Raw genomic sequence first — 22,621 nt, 5'->3', positions numbered from 1 at the left:
AGCTCTGCCCAAGGAAGATAAAAACCTTTCATAAGTTGCCTGAACTAAAAGAAGACAGAATTGGGATTTAAGTCTCTCTCCTCCAAGCCCTTGCTAGACTTTAGTGACAGAAAATAAAGTTTAAAAGCAGTTTGACTCCATCTTTGTGTGTGTGTGTGTTAACCTGGATGGAGTTGAAACACATTTTTCTTAGTACAGTATCACAAGAAGGGAAAAGCAAGTGTCTGACGTACTCAATACTAACGTGAACCCAGTAGATGATCTAATACATACTCACAGAAGAGAAAAACTCAATTCAATTTAGGCTGCGGGAGGGGGAAGGGAGGGAGAAGGGGGAGAAGGGGGAGAAGGGAGGCAGGAGGGAGATTGGTGTGCTCCCTCTTATTGGACACCATGTATATGACACACCTTTTAGGTGGGGGACACAACTACAAGAGGGGTTCTACCTAACAAATGCAAACATTGTAACCAAGTTGTTTGTATCCTCACATCAATCTTAAATTTAAATAAATAAAAGTAAAATAAAAGCAGTTTGAAAGGGGGTGGCTGCTGCCCTTAGCCATAGGCGTGCTCAGCTTGAGTGGAGAGATGGGCCAAACAAGAAAAACCCATGTTTTCCCCTTGAGCTCTCTTCCTAATGACCAAATGGCTCTCCACAGCCCAGTGTTAGCTCATTTTCTTATAAGAAAGGTTTACTAAAAAGCCACTTCCCAGGAGAGTATTGCCTACCTGCGTCCCTGTGGTCCATGGTGACTGGCCTTTGGCTCTAAAGGGCAGTGACTTTTTCTGTTTCTCCCTTCTCCCCTCCCCCGAAACCAGAGAAGATGGCATGCCTGCTATCTAACTCAATTTTCTAGTGTGAAGGAAAGTGACCCGCCTTCTTCATTCACTGTCTTATTCAGAGACGTTCTCCGTCACTAGAATGGAGTTGTGGGGTTTTATAAGCCGCACAGACAACAATGCACTCCTTCAATTTCTGTCTACTCTGTGTTTGGGGGGGTCTTCTGGATAATGGCTGATTGGAGCACACTCAGCCAGTTTGCCCTTATTAAACCGTGAAGGTCGCTTCTCTTCCAGGGTCTGTAATCAGCAAGCCTGTGCTTCTCCTCTACACATGCGTCTCTTCCAGAGCCTTTTGCAATTATGGCTCATTTCTGTAGGTTTCATATGGCAGGCGTCTGAACAGAATTAAAAGCATAAGCACGTGCAAAAATAATCCGCTTCCCAAGATAGTAAATGCTGAGAACTTCTATATTAGAACACACTGCGAGTGCTGACTGGCTGGGGCATGATTAACCTAATAGGCTTAAGCTCTGCTTGCCATCCACATCTGTCAGGACACGAGCAAAACGCAGCCCATAATCCTCAAGACTGAGGCCCTCAGAATCATCCCGCTGCTCACTAACTGCAGGGAGTTCAAAACTTAGATGACAACAGGACAACGAATACTACACCCTCTTCACAGCAGGGCCAAGGAAGTGAGGCAAGCTGGGGCCAAGTTCAGGACGTGGGACCATGGGCTTCGAAGGATTCTGGTCTGAAACCTGCCTGGATGGACTAGTAAGATTGCCTTTTGTTGCTATTTCAAATATAATTCTCTTGAAAATCGTGAAGGTGGGGGGTGGAAGTTGACTGCAGGCTGAAATCATGGGGTGTACACCTTCTCACAGTGACATTGTAAACAGCGTTGCAAAGAGTGGCATTCAGTTTTTGAAAAAGCCCAAGGCAATTCTGCCTGGACGGCAGGGGGCCAGTGAAAGAGGTTCCATCCCTTTGCTAGTTAAAAACTCCTCCTGCTATGATACTGGGGGGTCCCTCCGCCAGGGACGGGAGCCAACAGGGGAGCACCCAGGTTCCAGGAGGAGCCAGACCAAGGCTAAAGGTCTTTGTCAGCTCATGGGAGATCCCGCTTCATGCAAAAGGAAAGATGTGGAAGGAAGGAGCCCAGAAAACAAAACCTCTCCATCCCAGCTGAACAAATCACACAGCCGCACGGCTAAGGGTGTTCCATTGAAGACGCAGGGCTCCCACCGCTCCCAGGGGGCAGCCTGTTCTGGGGAAGAGAGTGAGGAGACCTCCAAATGGGAAAGGAAGCCAGAATCCCACAGGTCGAGCAAACAGTGCCATTGCTGCCAAACCCCGCTCCCAGCTTTGGGGTCTGAAGGCAAAGTGGATTTCCCCGAGCCCCTGGTACAGGCCCACCAGCGCACTTATGCCTATCTGCACTCCAGCCTCTCCAAATACGAAGCAATCCTGTGCATCATGCGTCAGGCCACCCAGACTCGGGAGCTGCTGCAGCCCATGCTCAGCTTCCTGCTGCTGTGCTCCGAGGAGGTCAGCCAGCTGCTCGGGGAGATCTCCAAGGATGGAGAAGTGCTGCTCCAGGAGGTGAAGGAGGATCTGGCTTGGCCTTCCAGGAAAGGAGAGCCCTGGGAGCAGCCAGACCTCCTGCAACAGCTGCTGCAGTACACAGTCAGCAAGCTGCAAGCGCTCAATGGCACGGTGGCCGCGCTCACCGGCAGCTGTCTGGAGGGCTCCAGCAGCTACCTCCACTCTGCTGCAAGCCACTTGGAAAACAAGCTGAGCCTGAAGAGGAGCATGGACGAACGCCTCCTGAGGGCTCTCGGGCAGCTAGAGAGCCTGGCAAGCAGCCACAGCGACCCTGGGGTGCAGGGTCCACCCTTGTGCTCTGAAGACAGTGGTATCGGTGCCGACAATGAGTCCCTGCAGTCTGTGGACAAGCTAGCCAAGCAAAACAGCTGGGACTGTGTGCCAGAGCCTACAGAATGGAAGCCAGGGACTCCCCCGCCTGTGGAGACCAGGCCACCAGGACAGGCCTGGCAGCACGGACCATCCTGGTTGGGTTCAGACAGGCCCCAGGACTGCCCGCTCTCAAGGCCTCCTCTGGCAAAGGTGCAGCCAGCAGCACAGGGGGAAGCAAGGGGCCCAAGCCCCTCCCACCTAGCCCCCGGGAATGTCACCTCCAGGCCTCTAGAGCCGGGCAAAAGCACTCCGAGCGATGCCTTCAGGACTGGGGTGCCTGCAGAGGCACATGTTTCTACAAGCTCCGGGTTGATGCATACTGTGTCCCTTAGTGAAGCCGAAGACAGCAGCTCAGAGGAGGAGGATGAAATTAGCAGTCTGAATCTGTGTGCATGGCAGCAAAAAGGGCCACATTCCCGGCCACAGTCTTCACCTGCTAACCGGGAAAGCCCATTTCAGTCCCGCCCCAGGAGGCTTAAGAGCCCCCAGGCCCGGGAAATGATTCTGAAGATGAAGGAATCCATCAGTGAAAGGATCAAGTTTGTTCCTGTGCCCTCTTCACACCAGGACTGGACTGAGGAGGAGGAGGGAAGGCCAGTGGTCCCTGTAAGACCTAACACAGTCAGTGGTGGCAGGCGGGCCCCCGGGAGGCAGAGGAGGTCCCAGTCAGAGTCCTGTATTCAGAGCCAGGTGGAGGACCCCACCCTCCAGGAGCTTAGGAGTGTCCAGAGGGACCTGAGTCAGAGGCTAGAGGCATTTTATGCCCTGGGTGCCAAAGGGCAGGGGCAGAGTCAGGGGCAGAGTCATGGGCAGAGCCAGGAGCAGACGCAACAGCCCAGAGCTCTGTGGCCCAACAGCTCTAAAGTCAGGCCCAGCAGCACCACTAGCAAGCTCAGGGCATCTCTCACCAAGAACTTCAGCATTTTGCCCAGTCAAGACAAAAGCATTTTGCAGAAATGTAATCCCCAGCCTGAAGGCGAACAGCCTTGGCCAGGGAAAGCTGAGAAACTTCCCAGTGCCACCCAATCAGATGAGGATATTGAGGCTCCCAGGGCTCCAGACAGGGGCTGTCCCACCAGAACATCAGTCAAGAAACTTATTGAAGCTTTCAGTCCCATTGAGAGTGTGAGGACAGAGGGGGATTCCAAGAACTCTGGGTCAAGCCCCTGCCTCAGGAGGTGGGGGGTCCCCATCATGCCACCCAGATTTCCTATTTACAGGGGACTTGCCCCTTTGTATCCTAAGCCCCAGATTTCCCCAGCACTGGGCAGAGAACCTCCCAGAGTGGGCACAGGCTGGAGGCCCATAGCACCTATCTTTCCCCCCATGCTTACAGCAGAAGCACCCAGGAGTACGGACATCAGCTATAAAATGGAGGGGGACCAAGAGCACCTCCCTCCACCACCTCTGGAAGTTATGATGGACAAATCATTCACATCTCTGGAGTCCCCAGAGAGCAGTAAGTCAGCAGAGAGCTCCCCTGAAGGGACCCCAGTACCAGGGCTGGGAGGAGCTGGCACTGCCAGGAGGAGAACGTGGGCTTCTCCAAAGCTGAGAGCCTCCATGAGCCCTGTGGACTTGCTGCCCAGCAAGGGCACTGCCAGCCCCCCTAGGTCCCGCAGCACAGGGCCAGCAATCAGCAAGAGCAGTCCCAGAAAGCCTGCCTTGGACCTGAGCCACCCACCAGCCACCAGCCAAAACCCAGAGGCGGAGGGCAGCGCTCAGGGCCAGGGACAAGCAGAGAAGGCCCCAAGCCTCAACCAGCAGCCCCGGAGGGCAGTGCCCTGGCACCACTCCAGCCACACATCTTGGCAGAACAGGACCTCAGATCTCAGCCTGGCTAGACCAACACAAGGGCCACGTTCTCCAGAGGCCCCAAGGCAGAGCCGAGAGAGAAGCTCCCCGACGGCCAGGAAGGCCTCTCCCACAAAGGCACACTGGGTGCCCCCAGCAGACAAGACACCCCCGAGCCTGCCCTCCTCTCACAGACCTGCCCAACCCAGTTCCCCCACTGTGCAGGGGTCCCCTAGCCCCCCACTCAGCCCTGGAGTCCCCAGCCCGCCAATGAGCCCCAGGGTGCTAAGCCCTCCAACAGGGAAGAAGCGAGCTTCCCCCCAACGCCAGCACAAGGCCTCCAGCCCTCCCACCCAGTGCCCAGAAGCAAGCTCCCCTTCCTCTCTTCCCTCCCCATCATCCCCAGTGTCCCTGTCTCAGGGGCACAAGGAAACAAGAGACTCTGAAGACAGTCGAGCTGACACTGCCCAAGTTTCTGGGAATACATGTTCCATATTCTGCCCAGCAGCCTCCTCTCTGTTTGAAACTAGATTGCCACTCTCAACAGCCCAGTCGCTGACCCCACCAGAGGCTGGGGGCCCTCTCAGGAGCCCAGCAGGAGGCTGGAGGAGCAGCTCAGGGCCTAGGCTGAGGGCAGATTCACAGAGGAGAGGGGCTCTGTGTGCCCTCAACCCTCTGCCCTTCGTCAGGAGGACAGCTTCTGACCGTCGGCCGGGTGCCAGACTGCCACTGCCTGCCTCCGGCTTGACTGGCACTTCTTGTGACTCTCAGCTCAGCCAAAGCAGGTAAGAAGTATCCTGGGGCCACTGCCCTTCTGTTGCTTGGCATAGGGACAAGCAAAGCAAGCAGCCCTTGGGGCTCAAACTCAGGCAGGTGGAGCAGAGAGGTGTGGGGGAGCTCCAGCCTCCTCCCACCTGAGTCAGAGTGTTCTGCCTGCTACATCATGCTTCAGGTTCTGGGGAAGGTTTTAATTGAAAAGAGGGTCTGCTGTATTAGAAATAAAGCCCCAAACAATCAAGTTTGTCCAACCCCACCCGCTTCTTATTTTACAGCTAGGGAAAGTGAGATGGACCAAGTTCCCCCATGTGGTTGGCCGGCTGCCACCCTGTCTGGGACCAGCAGCCTAGCTTCTGTTGTTTGTGGTTCACTACAGTGGACCAGCACCCCGGTGGGAGGCTCTCAAACTATGTGCTCCCAGGGCACAGAACCCAGAACCCACACAAAAATGAGTGTGAAGGACAAGTGACATCTTAGTATAGTGCTGAAAGTAATTTTGACTTCATCAGGCCCCTGGAAATGTCTCGGGGATACGCAGGGGTCCCCAGACCACACCTTAAGATTGGCTGGCCCTGAAGATACAGAACATAAATGTTTGGCTTCCCACCCCCACACACTGGCTTGATTTCTCCTCCAACTGCAGGGGTTTGTGGAGTAAGAACAAGACTTCCTGAGTGCTGAGCACCAAAATCTAAGTGAGGCTGAGTTCCAAGTGTGCCTTCCTCCCAGGGCAGTGACGTGCATGTCATGGACACATCTGTGCAGACAGGCCTGGCCCATGGTGCCGGTGGGGCATGAGGCACAGCAGCGCCACGGCAGGCCACTGAGAGGACTCCACGTTAGGTGGTTGTTTTACAGAATCCACAGGGAAATAGGCCTCTTCCGGAATGGTGGCATGGTGGGCAACGTAAATCTGAGGCCTCTGAGAGAACTCTTCTCAATGCGTCTTTTATGTTAATTATCTAGATTTTTTTATTTTTTTAATTTTTATGTATTATGGGTACATAATAGTTGTACACCTTTACAGGGTACATGTGGTGTTTGATGCAATGGAGATTAAACAAGGCAGGGTAATTAGGGTGTCCATCACCTCAGGTATTTCTCATGTCTTTGTGTAGGAACATTCTACTCTTCTAGTTATTATAATGTATACCCAAACTTATTGGTGATTATGGTCACTTTGTTGTCCTGTCAAATATTCTTTGTTCTATCCAACTACATTTTTGCACCCATTAACCATCCCCCTCTTCATCCCCTCTCCCCCCCCCTGCCCACCACCACCACCCCTGCTACCCTTCCCAGCCTCCGGGAACCATGATTGTACTATCTGTCTCCATGAGATCTATTTGTTTTTAATATTGAGTTCCCACATATGCATGAAAATATGCAAGATTTGTCTTTCAGTGTTTGTCTCATTTCACTTAACATAATGTTCTCCAGTTCCATCCATGTTGTTTCATTCTTTTTTGGCAGCTCTCCGTGTATAATATTCCATTGTGTATATGTACCACGGTTTCTTTATCCATTCATTCATCAGCGGACACTTAGTTTGATCCACTTCTTGGCTATTGTGAATACGGCTGCAATAACACACGAGTGCAGATATCTTTTCCACATCCTGAATTCCCATCCTTTAGTTATACACCCAGCAGTGTGACTGCTAGGTCAGATGGTCGTTCTATTTTCAATATTTTTCAGTTTTTTGAGGAGTCTCCATTCTGCTCTCCATAGTTATTGCACTAATCTAGATTTCCATCAACAAGGTACAAGGGTTAACCTTTCTCCACACCGTCGCCAGCATTTATCACTGCCTGTCTTCTTGATAAAAGCCATTTTAACTGGGATGAAATGGCACCTCATTATAGTTTTGATTTGCATTTCTTTGATGACTAATCACGTTGAGCCTTTTTTCAGAGACCCGTTGGCATTCGTACGTCTTCTTTTGAAAAAATGCCTATTCAGATCCTTTGCCTGTTGTTTAATGGAATTATCTGATCTTTTCCTATTACGTTGGTGGAACTCCGAATCTATTCTAGCTATTAATCCCTTGTCAGACAGGCAGTTTGCAAATATTTTCTCCCATTCTGTGGGCTGTGTCTTCGCTTTGTTGATTGTTTCCTTTCCTGTGCAGAAGGTATTTCGCTTACTGAGAGCCCAATTGCCCAATTTCACTTTGGTTTCCTATGCTTTTGATATTACTCAAGAACTCCTTGCCCAGACCAATGTCCTGAAGCATTTCTCCAATGTTTTCTTTTAGTAGTTTTATAGTTTCAGGTCTTAGATTTAAGTCTTTAATCCCTTTAGATTTAACTTTTGTATATAGCAGGAGATAAAAGTCTAGTTTCAATCCTCTATATATAGATACCCAGTTTTCCTAGCAACATTTATTGAAGAGACTGCCCTTTTAGCACTCTATATTCTTGGCAACTTTGTCAAAGATAATTTCACTATAGATATGTGGACTTATTTGGGGGCTCTCTATCTGTCCCACCGGTCTATGTGTCTATGTTTATGTCAGTACTGCACTGTTGGTTACTACAACTCCGTAATATAAGTGGAAGTCGGGTAATGTGATTCCTCCAGTTTTGTTCTTTTTGCTCAGGGTGGCTTTGACTATTCTCAGTCTTTTGTGGTTCCATATAAATTTGGGGATGACTTTTTCTATTTTTGTGAAGAATGTCATTGGTATTTTGATGGGGATCGCACTGAATCTGTAGATTGCTTTGGGTAGTAAGGACATTTTAACAATATTGAGTCTTCTGAACCACGAGCATGGAATATCTTCCCATCTTTTTGCATCTTTTCCACTCCTTTCAGCGACGTTTTATAATTTTCATTATAGAGATTTTTCACCTCTTTCATTAGATTTCTTCTTTGGTATTTCATTTTATTTGTAGCTGTCGTAAGTGGGATTACTTTCTTGGTTTCTTGCTCAGATTGTTTACTACTGATTTCTGTACGTTGTCAGTGTGCCTTAATATCAGATCAGATAATCGCCACCAGTCCCCCCTATCTTTGTCTTGCCCACAATTGTGTAAATCACCAGTTAAATTCTGCCAGAATGAAGCATATTGCAAACTTTACTATGCATCATGGTAATTTTACCAGGGGTACATGGTAATTTTTTACAAAGTTTTCAGCAGTCAATTTTTTGTTGATTTATTTTATTTTTGAGACATAGTCTTGCAGTATTGCTTGGGCTAGAGTACAGTGGCCTGATCATAGCTCACTGCAACTTCAAAACTCCTGCAATCAAGCAATCCTCCCCCCTCAGGCTCCCAAGTAGCTGGGACTATAAGCACACACTATCACACCTGGCTAATTTTGGTAATTTTTTGTGGAGAGAAGGTCTTGCTATGTCCACAGTCAATTTTAAATAAAGATATTATCTCAGGAAAGCTGTGCTTTATTATAGTTAGATAAACTTCCCCCGCCACTTGAAAGAAATGAAATATTGATTATTTTTGCAAGAATCTTAATGTAACGTTCCTCTTTTCTTAAATCTAAAATGAGCTTCCTACAGCACAGTGGTTTTCATCTAAGAACCTCTATAAATGTTAATACATTATTCCTCACTCTAACCACTTATTCAGTTATTAGATTTCTAAAACTGTGCCCTTCAGGAGAGGAGCTTGAGAGAACAAGGACGATAAAATGGCATTAATTAAAAACACTAACGTTTTAAACCAGCAGGAGCAATAATAAAGTAACATAAAATTGTTCAAGAAGAAAATAATGCCCTTCTCTCAGGCTTCTCCCTGGAACAGGGCAGCCTAAAAGGTTGTTTTATATCCTGAATCTCAATACTTGGGGCGGGATGGGAGGAGGTACTTGTGGCTTAAAAGAGAGAGGAGGATACTTAAGCAGAAGCCTTCCCAAGGTCACGTGGAAGGTCATATAATGACTCGCACCCACTCCCCTCCTCTTACTATGACCACAGACCTCTAAGCCATTCCAAACTGTGAGCACATGATGGGGAGTGCTCATTCCCCAGCTTCACTCCCACTCCACCAGGTGCAAAGTTTGCACAGGGGAGCAGAAGTATGCCGGCTCTAAGGGCACCAAGCCTTTGCTGCTGTGTAAAGGGCAGGGAACGATACCAGGGACTGGGCATGATTTTCACAAGATAGTGTAATAAGCCAGTGCCAGGGAGCCAGGGACCGCCCAGAACAGGCTATTTCCCCAAGCAGGGACTTGCGGGAACACGGGCACACCCACACATCTTGCTGTGAATGCAGCTTGCAAGGTGAACAGGCTACACCAGCCTGGGTACCCTTCTGGTCACCCTGTACTAGACATGAGCCCTCTTTTTTAGAAAAAAGGATGATGTTTATATGCTCCCGATCCTGGGGCCCTGGGGGTTGGGAACAGTCCCTGGAGGCTTGCCCAGGAAGCTCAGTGACTAAGCTTCAGCTGTTATTTATATGTTGACTCCACTAGTGCAGGTGCCAGTCTCTGGGTCTCGGGATTTGGGGGACCTGTGTGCACTCAAGAAGGGTCTTTCTCCCCTAAATGCAGCACTTTCTTTCCCTGGCCTGGACTGCCTGGGCAGGAGCTCTGCAGCCTCCACTCAGCCTTCCAGGTCAGGCCACTCATTGGCCAGCAGGGCTGGGGGAGGGAGGGAACAGTCTGCCTCCCCAGCAGTTCTGGGAAGGGGCAGAACCACAGCCACGTGTTAACAATCAGGAAAAGCAACCCCTTAGCCCAGGCCTCACGCAGACATGGATCCCGTCTGGAGTTAGGGAAGATACAGTTCTAGACCAAATTGTGCGCCAGGCCACAATGTCAGCCTCTGCAGAGCTGCGTGCCACAGCCTTGCCTCTGAGCATGGCCCCCTCCCATTCCTCAAGGGTCAGTTGGTGGGTGAAAGGCATCCTGCACATGTGACCCCTGCTTCAGGAGAGGCTCAGAGAGAAAGGAGGTGGGAACTGTGACCCACCGAGCACACTGGGCCCGCTGAACGCCTGCAGGGACCTGTGATGGGGTCAGAGGCTGACACAATGAAACTGGCTCTGAGGCACAGTGAGGGGCTCCTCCTTGCATCTGTCCCACCTATCCCCTCCCCCACTCCCAGCACCTTGGTCTTGTTTAGATCCAGGCACAAACTTGTCCTCCCCTGGTTGGCATCCAACGTAAGCTTCACTGCACAACACTGAACACACCATGTAATAAAGCTCATGGGCAGAGGGAAGGGCCTTCCGGTGGTCCGTGCGTGGGGGCCTGGGGTCCCACCTTGGCTGCTCTCTGAGCCTCCAGCGCCCACCCTAGTGTGATAGGGTGGTCCCTAGAGTCCTTTCCCAGTGTGACTTCCTATTAATTCTACCGTGCCGCACCATAGTGACAGCTACTGTTCACTGAGCCCTTACCTGTGCTGGTCAGCATGCCAAGAATTGTACACGTTCATCCAATACTGATACCCGTGAGTGCCCAGTGAGATGGAAACTATTATTATTTCCTTTTCATAAAGAAGGAAACTGAGACTCAGAGGCACTAACTAACATGTTACGTGGTACACAGCTGGCAAACAGAAGAGCCAGGACTTGAACTCAGGCAGTCAGACTCCAGGCTCCCTGCCCACAGCCAGTGTGACTTTCTGAGCTGGGCCCTGCTGGCCTAGGCCTGCTCTGTGCTGTGACCCCCTCCAATCCATGCTCCCAACAGGGTTCAGTCAGGCTGAGGCTCAGGCAGGGCGCTCCCCATTCAAATCCCCTCTTGACTGTCTCTCAGCAGCTGGGAAGCTCTGTTCTAGATAAATGCCTGGCCTGGGCTGGGTCAGAAGTTCCCATTTCACTCTATTCAGGAAAAGGCAGCTGCTCAAAGCTTTTTCTCTTTGTTGTTTTTGTTAATTCAACTAGCTAAGCCTAGCTATTTATTAAACAAAAAGTACTTTAAAAATAAAAACAAAGGCTCAGTGCCTGTGGCTAAAGTGGCTAAGGCACCAGCCACATACACCTGAGCTGGCGGGTTCAAATCCAGCCTGGGCCCACCAAACGATGACAGCTGCAACTAAAATATAGCCAGGCGTTGTGGCGGGTGCCTGTAGTCCCAGCTACTTGGGAGGCGGAGGCAGGAGACTCGCTTGAGCCCAGGAGTTGGAGATTGCTGTGAGCTGTGATGCTACAGCACTCTACCCAGGGTAACAGCTTGAGGCTCTGTCTCAAAAAAAAAAAAACCAAACAAAAATAAATAAATAAAAAATAAAAACAAAGTACAGGCCCCGCCTCACAGAGCTCCTGAAGGAGTTGCTTTGTTCAAAGCAGCAGGACATCAGGAGACCGGTCAGGACTCAGCCTGTCCTGAGCTCTCACAGTGCCCACCAGACAAGCACCAGCCAGGAACCCCACACAGGTAAACTTGACATGGAAAGGCAAGGCTTGGCACCGAGGAGGACTGGCTGTGTGTGGGAGCGGGCAGTGGGGCCGAGAAAGGGAGCATGGAGAGGCCAGAAGGGACAGCAGAGAGGCAGGGTTTGATGTGCCCTTGTCCTTTGTCTTGGCAGTAGCAGTGAGGAGAGCCTTGGGAAGGACACAGAGCCCTGGAGCAACCCCTCTGCCCCAGAACTGCAGGGCAGCAGCAGGCATGCACCTCCCCCAGAGCTCTGCGTGCTGGGCCACGGAATGCAACGGGAGCCCCGAGGAAGCCACGCCCAGGAGAAATCCCAGCCAGAAGCACAGCCCCAGCAGAAGGAGGCGGCCTGAGGGACTGGCCAGCAGAATCATGCTGACATCAGTCATCCCAGAGGCAAAAAATGACAGCCCAGTGTCCAGCCTGCCCCACAGATGATGGGCAAATCAAACTCCTACTGAGGTGTCTTGGATAGCTTTGGAAGTGCACTACCCAGCAAGTCTGCTAAATTTTCAGTCCCAGATCCTGCTTTGCCTGGGGGTTCAAAGGTCAAACCGATCTTTAGACCCCACAATGATACTTCAGTCATTCCAGGGCTGGCCTTAAGGGGTGGGGGGGGGGGAGGTGTGTGCTATTGCATGCATGATAGCCAGAGTTTTACCTGGTTAACTCCATGAAGTCATTCAAGCCTCACAATGAAGTAGACAGCATTCTCCAGTTTTGCAAATGTGAAAACCAAAGATGTGGAGAGACGGATCCCCAAGTGTCTTGCCTGAGATCATACAGCTAAGAAGAAAATAGAAAAAAAAATTGTACAGATATGTCTGGGACTAGAATCTCTGCTCTTTTTTGTAGCATTTCTCTCTCAAGATATCCCATCACCCCCACCTGCCTGAAGTATGTATGGTTGTATGAATGTCTGGGAAATTTTGCTTTTTAAGATTTATGTTGTGGCACAACATTGAAGGCCCCATTAAGAGTCTTGTCTAGAAGCTAATTGCTCCCAAGATGAGAAGACTGAGGTGGGATTAAAACACACTGTCTCATCCACCCTCTGTCCTCTCCTCCCTTGGGAGTACCGTTCAAGTGTTATAAACTTGAAGCCGTGGACTCACAATGCCAGCCATGGTACCTCTGGCCTAAGTACACAGCAAATGCTGTCTCCTCCTGACACTTCCACATGCTTCCCGGCTGAGTGGGTACAACCACGCCTCCCTAACAAGGAGGCCTATTCTCCACAACCCGTGGGTGGGGCGCATACTCTCAAATCCCAGGCCCCGTGGAGGCTTCTCAGCCAACATTATTCCCAGGTCATCTGCAGACCCTCTGCTGGAGTGGAAATTCTAGTAAAGAAGGGTCAGTCATGCCAAAAACTGCTTTTGCCAATGAGCTAGATGTGCAGGTCTTGGGATTTTCCCACTGGAGGCTGAGGTGTGCTTTCTATTTAGAATAGATTTTGAACTGATTGGGTAATTTAATGCTGATTCAATGGGTTGTCCAAAGACAAGAATTCTTACCCACAGGGTCCAGCCAAGGGACAACCCTCCAGATCTGTTGCAAAGTTGACTTTTTAAGTTTGGGAAAATTATAGACCTCAAATCCTTTCTTGTTGAAATAGATCGTGGACTCCAAAACTTGTTAACCTGGGTCCTAGAGAGTTGTGCTGCCTCTCTCAGAGAGAGGCTGTGACTTGGAGCAAATGAATCCCACCTCAACCTGCCCAGTATTATTCAGAGGCACCCAAAGAGCAGTTGACTATACTACCAAGAGGGGCCACACCCACCGCTCCTGGAAAATGTCTCCACATGCCCAGCAATGTGCTCACGCCCTCGTCTCAGAGCAGTTCTCAGGCAACAGCCAGGCCAGGCAGCTCTGGGGCTGAGCCACACCCACTGCTGGTGGACACTCAGGAACCGCCTAGGCTGCTGGCAATGGCAGGGAGCCCAGCTACCCAGGCAGTGCAGGGGCTAAGGCAAGTGTGTGAGAATGAACCAGATTCAGGAAACTTCTGGACAGAGATTTGGGCATTCTACCTATAGGGCTGGGCAGGCAGCAGGGGTCACTGGCAGATGAGCCCTGAGTAAGCCAGGTGCGGGGCCCAGCAAGCGGGAAGCCCATGTTGTGGGTAGACTTTGAGGACTGGTTGGAGAGTGGACCCTTCCCTGGACTAGAGTTTAGGGGCTGGATTTCCAGAGGTCTGGAGAAACAAGGGTGAACTCAAGCTGCAGGGAGCCTGGACAGGGACACACAGTAGGTGGAATTCGAGTTCAGTGTGAGGGGGCAGTCACAGGAACAACAGAGCCCGGTTACTGGAACCAGAATAGAAAGTGGACCCAGAAACGCAGGGAGCAGATGTAGGGCTGGGTTACCAGCTCAGACCTCTCCCTAAAGGGCCTCATATCAGAAGTCATGGCCTAGCTGAGGGCGGGTGCCCCCGACAGGGGCAATGCAAGCTAGGGGGGCAGCTGGGAGCCAGGCTGTAGATGACACACAGAGGGGGTCAGCAGCACAGAGAATGCAGGTAAGGGTCTGGAAGGAGCTACTGCTGCCCTCCAGGCACACACAGCAGAAGGCTCTCTGGGACTGGAGTTTGCCCTTTCCCTGGTGAGCAGCAGCAAGCACCCTGCCTGTGTCAGAGGGAGCAGAGAGGGGATGGGGCTCCAGGGTTCCTGCTGCCAGCCATAGAGCAGCCTGTGATGCTCCTTAGTCACTGAACCCCTACATGTGCCAGGACAGGGCTAGGCTCCAGCCACAGGCCCCCACATGTGATCCAGTGAGAGGCCCCAGCTGCCACCAGGCCCAGGCAGCAGGGACAGTGAGCTGGTATAGCCATTACATTGCCCAATGGTGAAGGCCATAGGAATTCCAAGTCCAAGCTTCCCACTGGGGCAGATGAGGGAGGAGTTGTCAAGGCCAAGGGGCTGGGGGTGGGGTCTGGTGAGGTCAAAGATGAAGCAGTGCTGAGTTGGCACAGGAGCAGGTAAGCCAAAGATGTGCTTTTTGGCTACCAAAACCACCAGCAGACTTAGTCAAATTACATGTGTATTAGACTTTGTACTAAAGAAACTAAATGCACCACAATGAACCAGTTTTGTGGCATCAGCTCAGTTTTACACCTCCCAGAGACCAGGTCTTTCCATAAACCCACATCTCTAGCTCTGCCTTAGCACATTGCTGGTCACCAGGAAGGGAAGGCCAACTCCACCCGCCTGAGAATTATCCTTGTCTAGTCAAATCTACTTCCTGTGCTTAAGGGAGAAGTAAGGACCTTTTCTCTTAGTTGATGTTTTTGTTTTATTGAGCTAATACACCCAGTTCATCAAGGACTCGCAACTTGGCACTTTCTCCTCATAGAGTTAAGAACCAAGGAAGAATACTGGGTGAATGGTCAAGGAAGAGCTCACCACAGATCAATTTAAGGGGTGCATATCATAGCCGTATTCTCAAACTTGGGACAGCTCCTTTCTAGGGGGTTCAGCCTTCATCCTTCATACCCACGGAGGCCCCCAGAGCTGCACAGGGGGAGGCACTGAGCCCAACACATTATCGACATAGCAAACAGTTCTGCCCCAGGGGAAAACCACAATTTTCTGGTTCCATCAAAAAGAATTCAGGGAGACAAGAGAAGATATAATATTCTGGCAAGACAGTGATAGCTTTTTGCAAAATATAAATACAATCTTCGAGATGAAATACAACCTCCCTCGGCGGCCTGGCCTGGGCCCTCATTTACTATAAGCGGCAACTATTTTCCTTCCTCACATCATACACCCAGTTCCGAACCTGAAATAGTCCATGTGGGTAGGCCCCTGCAGGGCAGAGAGACCCAAAAGACTTTTCTTTCATTGTGAAGAGTTTATGCCTGACAAGATTTGCCTCATAAACCCTACAATGTGAATGAAAGAGATTTTGAGAACTATATTCTTTTTTCCTAAAATAAACCCATGTTTTGCATGTATCAGGGGAGCCAGTACAGTGAATTATAAGGGCTGACATGTTTGTCAATTGATCATCTGGTTGACGGCTCACAGGCTGCTAAGCACTCGCTCCATCTTTCAAAGGAAATCTTTTCAAAGGTAATATATTTTTAAGTAGCCCCACATCAAAGATTCAGTTGAACTGCCATAAAGTAAATGTGTTCTGAGCCTTTATTAACAGAACATGTTATACTGCACTATCGTTTACTCCCTGTGCCTACCTGAAGTTTAAATAAAGTTCCATCAATCCATCCGGACGTTTTTATGAAATGTAATTAAAGATGCATGGCACAAGAAGAGGCGCGAACCGCTCATTCACTCGGCACTCTAATTCAATTTTATGGAGGCCTCTGGACACTGCTGACTTGATTACGCTTATGGACTTCAGAAAGTAACTTCCCTGATGGTCTGTGGGCCCTGCATTGGGCGGTGGCAAGATGCTCCTAAGCCATATGTCCCCACATGTCATACAGTAAGAGGCCCCAGCTGCCACCAGGCCCGGGCAGCAGGGACAGTGAACTGGTATAGCCATTATATTGCCCAGAGGTGAAGGCCATAGGAATTCCAAGTCCAAGCTTCCCACTGCGGCAGATGAGGAGGAGCGAGCCAGTGGCCAGGGCTGGACACTGGAATGTAAACACCCTTGGAGCCCAGTGCCTGAGCCAAACTGGCTGGAGGGAGAGCTGTAAATCTAACGATCCCAAATGGGAGCAAGAAGAAGACAGAGAAAGAGAAGAGCAAGAGGAAGATGAGAAAGAAATGAGGGATGTGGAAAATGGCCATTCACCCTGGAAAGCCAGAGTTTGGTATGTTCCTGATGATGGGATTCCATATGATGGGATCATATGTTCCTGGCTGTGTGACCTGGCTTCTCTGGACAATGTCCCTTTGTCTGTAAAGCAGTGATAGTAACTCCAGCCAACTTATCCTACCACCTGCAAGATGTGAGCAAACCTGTCTTTTCTCTTTTTTTTTTTTTTTTTTTTTTTGCAGTTTTTGGCCAGGGCAGGGTTTGAACCCGCCACCTCTAGTATATGGGGCCGGCGCCCTACTCCATGAGCCACAGGTGCCGCCCAAACCTGTCTTTTCTAAGCCAGCCTTTTGCATCATCCTGGGGAACTAAGCTCATAATGCCATTGGCCATTTTGGTTTTTAAGGTTCTCTCTGCCACCTCTGCATTTTCAGATTCTGACGAAGAAGCCAGTATCTTCTTCCTCTCATTTCAGAGCTGCACTCTGACCCTTGGAGAAAGTTTAAAATAGCTGTCAAACTCAGCAAGAATTGCCTTCTTTCTTTGAAGGTTTCTATGTCTTTCAAAGTGAAAAGCCTTCAAACATGTGCTTGCAATCACAAGTACATATGTCAAAGATACCAAATGAGAAAGAAAAAAGACAAATTAAGCTTCTGAATTGTGCGTTTTTCCCCTGTTGAGTCACGGATTGCCCATCAGTCAGAGAGACGGATGGCAATTACTCCTCCCGCCTGCGAAACAGTGGGTCTCCCGCAAAGCACTGGAGGAGGCTGGAATTAATAACCAGTACACCCGTCTTTGTATGTAACACTCTGCTCTTTGAAAATACAATCACCTGCATTGTTTCACTCAGTCTTGGAAAAGATTCTATGAGATGGACAAAGCAAGTGTTTTTTCAATATCTTTCATAAATGAAAATAAAAAATTAGGCTGAGCGATGGACAATGTCAAAGACGCATCACCAGCTAGTGCAGAAGAGGTTGCCTGGCCCTGGCCGACCCAGCCTTCTGACACCAGCTATCGTCGAGATCTAGATTATTCCAGAGGGGCACCTCTAAAAGGAGACATCACAACTTTCTTTGGAAGAAATTCTCCATGTTCTCTAATATTTACAAATAGGAAATTAGTTTTCATAAAGCTGAAGTCCAGCTGTTGCTCTAGCCATTCCTCAAACTGGCTTGAATGGAATATCCAAGAGAATTTTTAGAAAATAATAATCCCCTCTGAGAACCTCAACCACGCCCCCTCCCTCCTGCCACCCTCCACACATAGATAAGAGAGAAAGAAAAGTCTTTTCCCAAATTTCTTTGCTGGTCGTTGTGAACCCCAAAAGTGGGCTTCCAGAGGAAGAGCCAGCCAGGAGCAGATGCAGCCTCCTTCTGGAGTGGCTGCACACTGCCAGTGGCCATAGCAGTAAAAGCCAGCCGATGAGGCAGAAAAGAATATAGACCCTGGAAACAAATTACCTTCATGAAAATTATTTATCTAGCTATTTTTTTCTCCTTTGGAAGGAGACAGGATTGGCTGTGTTTACAAAACCTGGTGACTTTTTAAAGCTATTATTTAGTTAATGGCTTCTGACACCAGCCACAGAAGTGCCAGATCACTTTCTGGATGTAAAATTCTCAAGGAGAATCCAAGGTGATGCTAATAACAGCTGTCAACCCGTAGAGAGGTAATTATAGAGCCTTGATTAAAACAAAACAAAACCTTCAAATGCTATAGCCTTCTTCAGTGAAACACCAGGGGACAGGCTACAGACGGCAGACCTGTCATGCTCTCTCCATAAACCCCAATGATGATAAGGACCAAACAGGAGTCCCCAAGTGGTCCCTGGCCCAGAAGTACCCTCCAGGAAGCACATTTGCACACAGTGTGCCACCCATGCTGCCTGAAGCCTGGCTGGGAGCAGCGGTTAGCACGCTGTGCCCACCAACCTTCCTCATCTTAGGAAGCAGCTACACTGGAAAATTTGCAGATTCCCAGGCCCCTCCCTCCAGAGACAGAGTTACAGCTGAGACAAAGAATCTGAGAGTACGCAGCACTTTCCCTGTCTCCCTCACCCATCCCTACCCCCAGGCAGTTCTGGAAATCCTGGCTTAGGAATGCTGACTCCCCATGAGCTAGCCTGGGAACCTAACTACTGCTGAGAGCACTGAGACTGGCCCAGAGGCTCTTAGCCTTCAGGGTGTGTACAAGTGACCGAGATTCTGAGTCAGGAGATCTGGAGTTCAACTAGGTATCTGCACTTACCAAGCACCATGAGGGGTGTTGTTATAAGCAGGCCATAGTCCACATTTTGGACGGTTGTGCTTCCCCAGACCAATAGCCTCCCACCACAGCATGCCTGCAGCTTTCTTTTTTCCACTATAAAGCTTTAGAATTTCTCGGCTTGCTTTTCAGTCTCTACCAAAATGCAAGTAATCATGCTAGCTCCCTCACTTCAGCAAGCACTGAATGGTCTGTGCATTGGTTTTCATTTAGTTCCCCAAATCCTATCCCCACCAGGGCCTGGGGGTGCATGGCTAAGTGTCCACAGCTTATCCTGATGACCAGAGCCAACCAAGCAGCCCCTCTTTGCCCTTTGGGGTAAAACTCTGGGGTCAGAATGACCCAAGGGGAGGTAAATGTCTTGGAGCCATAAAGCATCATGGAACAGACACCAGAGTCAAACAGACCTGGGCACATATCCAAGCTCCAGCCACTTTCTAGCTGTGTTGTAGGACCTGACCCCCCAAAGTGTGGTTCCTGGCAAGCCCATGGCTTCAACATTGCCTGGGAGCTGATGGAAAATGCAGAACCTTAGGCCCCACCCAGACCTGCCGGAGCAGAATCCGCACTTTCACAAGATTCCTAGGGGAGCCCTGTGCCCTGGCTGAGGTTGCTCACTAAACATCTGAGGCCCAGTTTCCCCATCAGGAAGTGAGGGGACAATGTCTTCCTTAAAAGATGCCAAGAAGCCTGACAGACTGGGGCACTGCAGTCAGTGGAGAGGTGGGCTCTTCCTCTCGCCTCCCCTCTCTGGGCCCCCAGCTTCCTTCCTGCCTTCCAAGAACAGAAGACATCTCTTATCTGAGTCCTTTCCCCCTTTCTCTTGGTAATGGCAGAACTGAGTTTGAAAGACAGGATAATGCTTTCAGCAAGAACGTGTTCTGCCACAAATCCCCCGGCCTTCAGCTACTGGGGTCACATGGGGGAGGGAGACAGTCAGCCAGGTAGGGGAAAGGCCTTTCAGGTTTTCTTCTCGGGTGGGAGTGGTGGCTGTGAGGGTCACATCAGGTGAGGAGAAAGGGGAAGGAGCTGGAGAATAGGCCCCAGCGTGTGGGGACAGCCCCGGCTTCCTGAGCAGGGAGGGGCAGGAACAAGGGGGTGGGGTAAGGGGTGGGGTGTCTCAGGCCCCACCAAGTCCTGAGCACATTCTCTCCTTCCCCAACCACAAGGGCAGCCCACCCAAGACCCGGATTCAGCACTGAGATACTGTACCGAACACTCCCTGTGCCTTGTCCTAAGTCTTTCACAAGAATCGTCTCACTATCTTCACCAGCAGATTGATGAGCAGAGTGAAGATCCGAGAGGCTGACAAAGGGGCCCCAAGCCACAGGCCTCTGCCCCCAACCCCAAAACACCCCAGGGCTGTGAGAGGAGGGAGCTGGCACCAGAAGCCCACAGGGCCAAAGCCACGGCCACTTTTCAGCACTTCAATGTTTTTACTGTGGTTTTCTAATTGAGCTGGTCATAAGAATTATCCAGGAGGAAAGGGAAAGAAAAATACAACCACCTGGGCCTCACCCCAGATCAATCACCTCCAAATCCCTGGGGCAGTGTTCCAGGTCCCAGTATTTCTCAAATATAACAGTCGATTCTGAAGCACAGAGAGAGGGGAGAAAAATTTACCATCTCAGAAAGTGGAAGGTAATAAAAGAAAGAGAAAATAAGACAAAAGGTGAGGCCTATTGAAAACGTTTCCTAAAATCTCAAAAACTCCACTTGCTGTAAAAAGGAGTCCTGACTTTTCCGTTCTCAGGCCAGTCTTTAGTCTGTGCCTCTCCTCTGAGGCAGAGCCACCTTCCCGGCAGAGGCTGCGCTCCCACCTCCAGAGCGAGTCCCGGCCCCACACACAGCCCAGCCCCTGCCCAGCCCTGCTCTCAGTACAGTCTTCATTTCCCCTGACCGGCTGCCCTAGTATTCCCAGCAAGGACCCAGACTGGGCTCCTAATGTCCTGTCCTCCCTTTCTTTAAAGTTAATGATGTGAAGAAGTCTTTAGAGACCAAACTTCCCTGAGGTACACCCAGAGTACACCCAGGCCACCAAGGCCCAGCCTGGCAGCACCAGGGGTGTGGCCAGCAGAGCCTTCTGTTGCCTGGAACTAGATACAAACCTGAAATAATGAAGGAAAACAGAATGGTGCAAAGGTCTTTTCATTGCTTTCTGATGCTTCCATTTGTTTGCAACACCTCCACCCACAAGGCTGAGGTCAGACCCCAGCCGGCAGGAAGCTGTGTTTGTAAGGACCAGCCTGGAAGATGATTCAGTGCAGCTGAGCTTAATTTTTGTCATCAAAATCCCTGCCAGACTCAGTGTTCCTGGGCTTCTACGATTCTCAAAACTCCTGACATATTCTGATACATCTTAGGATCTTAACAAGCAAAAAACAACTCTCCCAACTAAACAAACAAACAAAATTTTTTTTTGCTCACATGACAGACCAATACAATTAATTGAATTGTGCAAAACTTTAAAAATAATATCAGGTTCCTGGGCATTTCAGGATGGCTCTTTGTCTGCCAGACCTTAAACCTGGTTCAGTCAGAATCAACCAGCTGGTGACTGCCAAGAAGTCCAATTGGGGTCATAGTTAGGTGAGAAGCGGCTCTCACCAGACTGGAATTATCCAGAGTCACACTTAAGCTGCCTATGAAAAGCCCAAGTCCCTGGATGACTTCTTACCCCACTCAGCCTCACCCCAGGGCACAGGGAGGGGCCAGCCCAGTTATACCTGGTGACACAGGCGAGATGGAAGAGTGGCTTCTCTGGTCACAGGTGGCCACAGGGTCTGGAAATACATAAGTGAGTGGATTCTGGGGTTTCTAAGCCAGACTCCCCAGGTGATGCTCAGAATAGGGATGTGGAACTGATGTTAGACCTGGGGCAAGTGACAATGGGGAGGGGGCCACTGGGATTTGGGAGCAGGAGGCTCCGGCCAGTTCCTGGCCAGTCGGATCTGCCCAGCGTGTGGCTGGGTGGCGGGGCCTCTCGGCTAGGACTGGGGCTGCTCCTACAGCCTTCACCTTACCCCACTGTTCATCCGAGGTAAAGACCTGAGCTCTGATTCTTTTTGGTCACAGCATTGTTCACCTGCCACTACCCCCATCCAAGACAGACCCGCCCCTGGTCCCCGGCCAGGACCCCATGCTACTCACCAGTGGCCATCTCTGCTTCCCCAGGTCTCAGCCCACATTGCGCCCACACACTTCTCAGAGATTCCCCGATAATCTGTGCGCTCGGTACCAGTTTTCACTTACGCTGTTTCAGGTGTGAAGCATCCTCTAGACCTCTCCAGAATGAGCCAGAACACCAACTTCTAGAGGAGGTAATGCAAGTGTCAGGTTACCTTTGCCTTTTGGTAAGTCAGGCAGATGTCATCAGAAGGTTCCCACAGGACCAACAGACGCTGCCCTGAAACTTCTGCAGGGCAGAAGCCTGATGTCCCTGGAGATGTTTTTCACACCCACTTCCACTCAGGCCGATAACGAATGCCCATCTTGGGGACTCTGGGCCTCAGGAAGGCTGGTGCAGCAGCTCGCAGCCTGGCCTACGCCCCTGGGGCTGCCCCACGCTGGTCTGTGCTGCCCCACGCTGGTCTGTGCTGCCCTTTTCCTTCTTAACCTTCATCTCAGTATCATCTGCAACTGCTTTTGCTGCCATTGTGTTTTGTTTTGTCACAAACCTAGTTACTGGAAAATTCTCTGAGGTTAAAAAACTTACAAGATAATAAAACTTTAGAAAAATAAGTCATTCTTTTATTGCTACTGCAAAATATACTATATGCATCTGAAACTCTAAGGGGAAAGGGAGACGAGGAGATGATTCCATCATAAAAATAAAACAAAATTAAGCAAACAGTAACTGTCCCTTCCGGAGCTGTCTTTAGTCCAGCTGAAGGGGCGGGGACTGCCAGTTGTCTTGCTGTCAAGGGCCACCCCTGTCGATGGC

At 50.1% G+C, this 22,621-nt stretch overlaps 1 protein-coding gene across 1 annotated transcript; it reads left to right on the top strand.

The window, feature by feature from the left end:
- The first annotated feature begins 1,647 nt into the window (after positions 1-1,647).
- On the top strand, positions 1,648-12,032 carry CUNH2orf71 (chromosome unknown C2orf71 homolog). Its single transcript, XM_003787565.1, has 2 exons — positions 1,648-5,342; positions 11,834-12,032. Exons 1-2 carry the CDS (start codon positions 1,648-1,650, stop codon positions 12,030-12,032), a joined length of 3,894 nt encoding a protein of 1,297 aa, XP_003787613.1.
- Positions 12,033-22,621: the final 10,589 nt, after the last annotated feature.

This window comes from Otolemur garnettii, unplaced genomic scaffold, assembly GCF_000181295.1.
Source record: "Otolemur garnettii isolate 467f Iridium unplaced genomic scaffold, OtoGar3 scaffold00022, whole genome shotgun sequence".
Taxonomy (NCBI): Eukaryota; Metazoa; Chordata; class Mammalia; order Primates; family Galagidae; genus Otolemur; species Otolemur garnettii.
This window is presented reverse-complemented; position numbering and strand designations above follow the sequence as displayed.

Bases quoted from the DNA above. Each gene is read 5' to 3' on its own strand.
- CUNH2orf71 (XM_003787565.1), top strand. From the start codon at position 1,648: ATGGGGTGTACACCTTCTCACAGTGACATTGTAAACAGCGTTGCAAAG. The intron at 5,343-11,833 runs GTAAGAAGTATC...TTGTCTTGGCAG, and splicing joins TCTCAGCTCAGCCAAAGCAG to TAGCAGTGAGGAGAGCCTTG.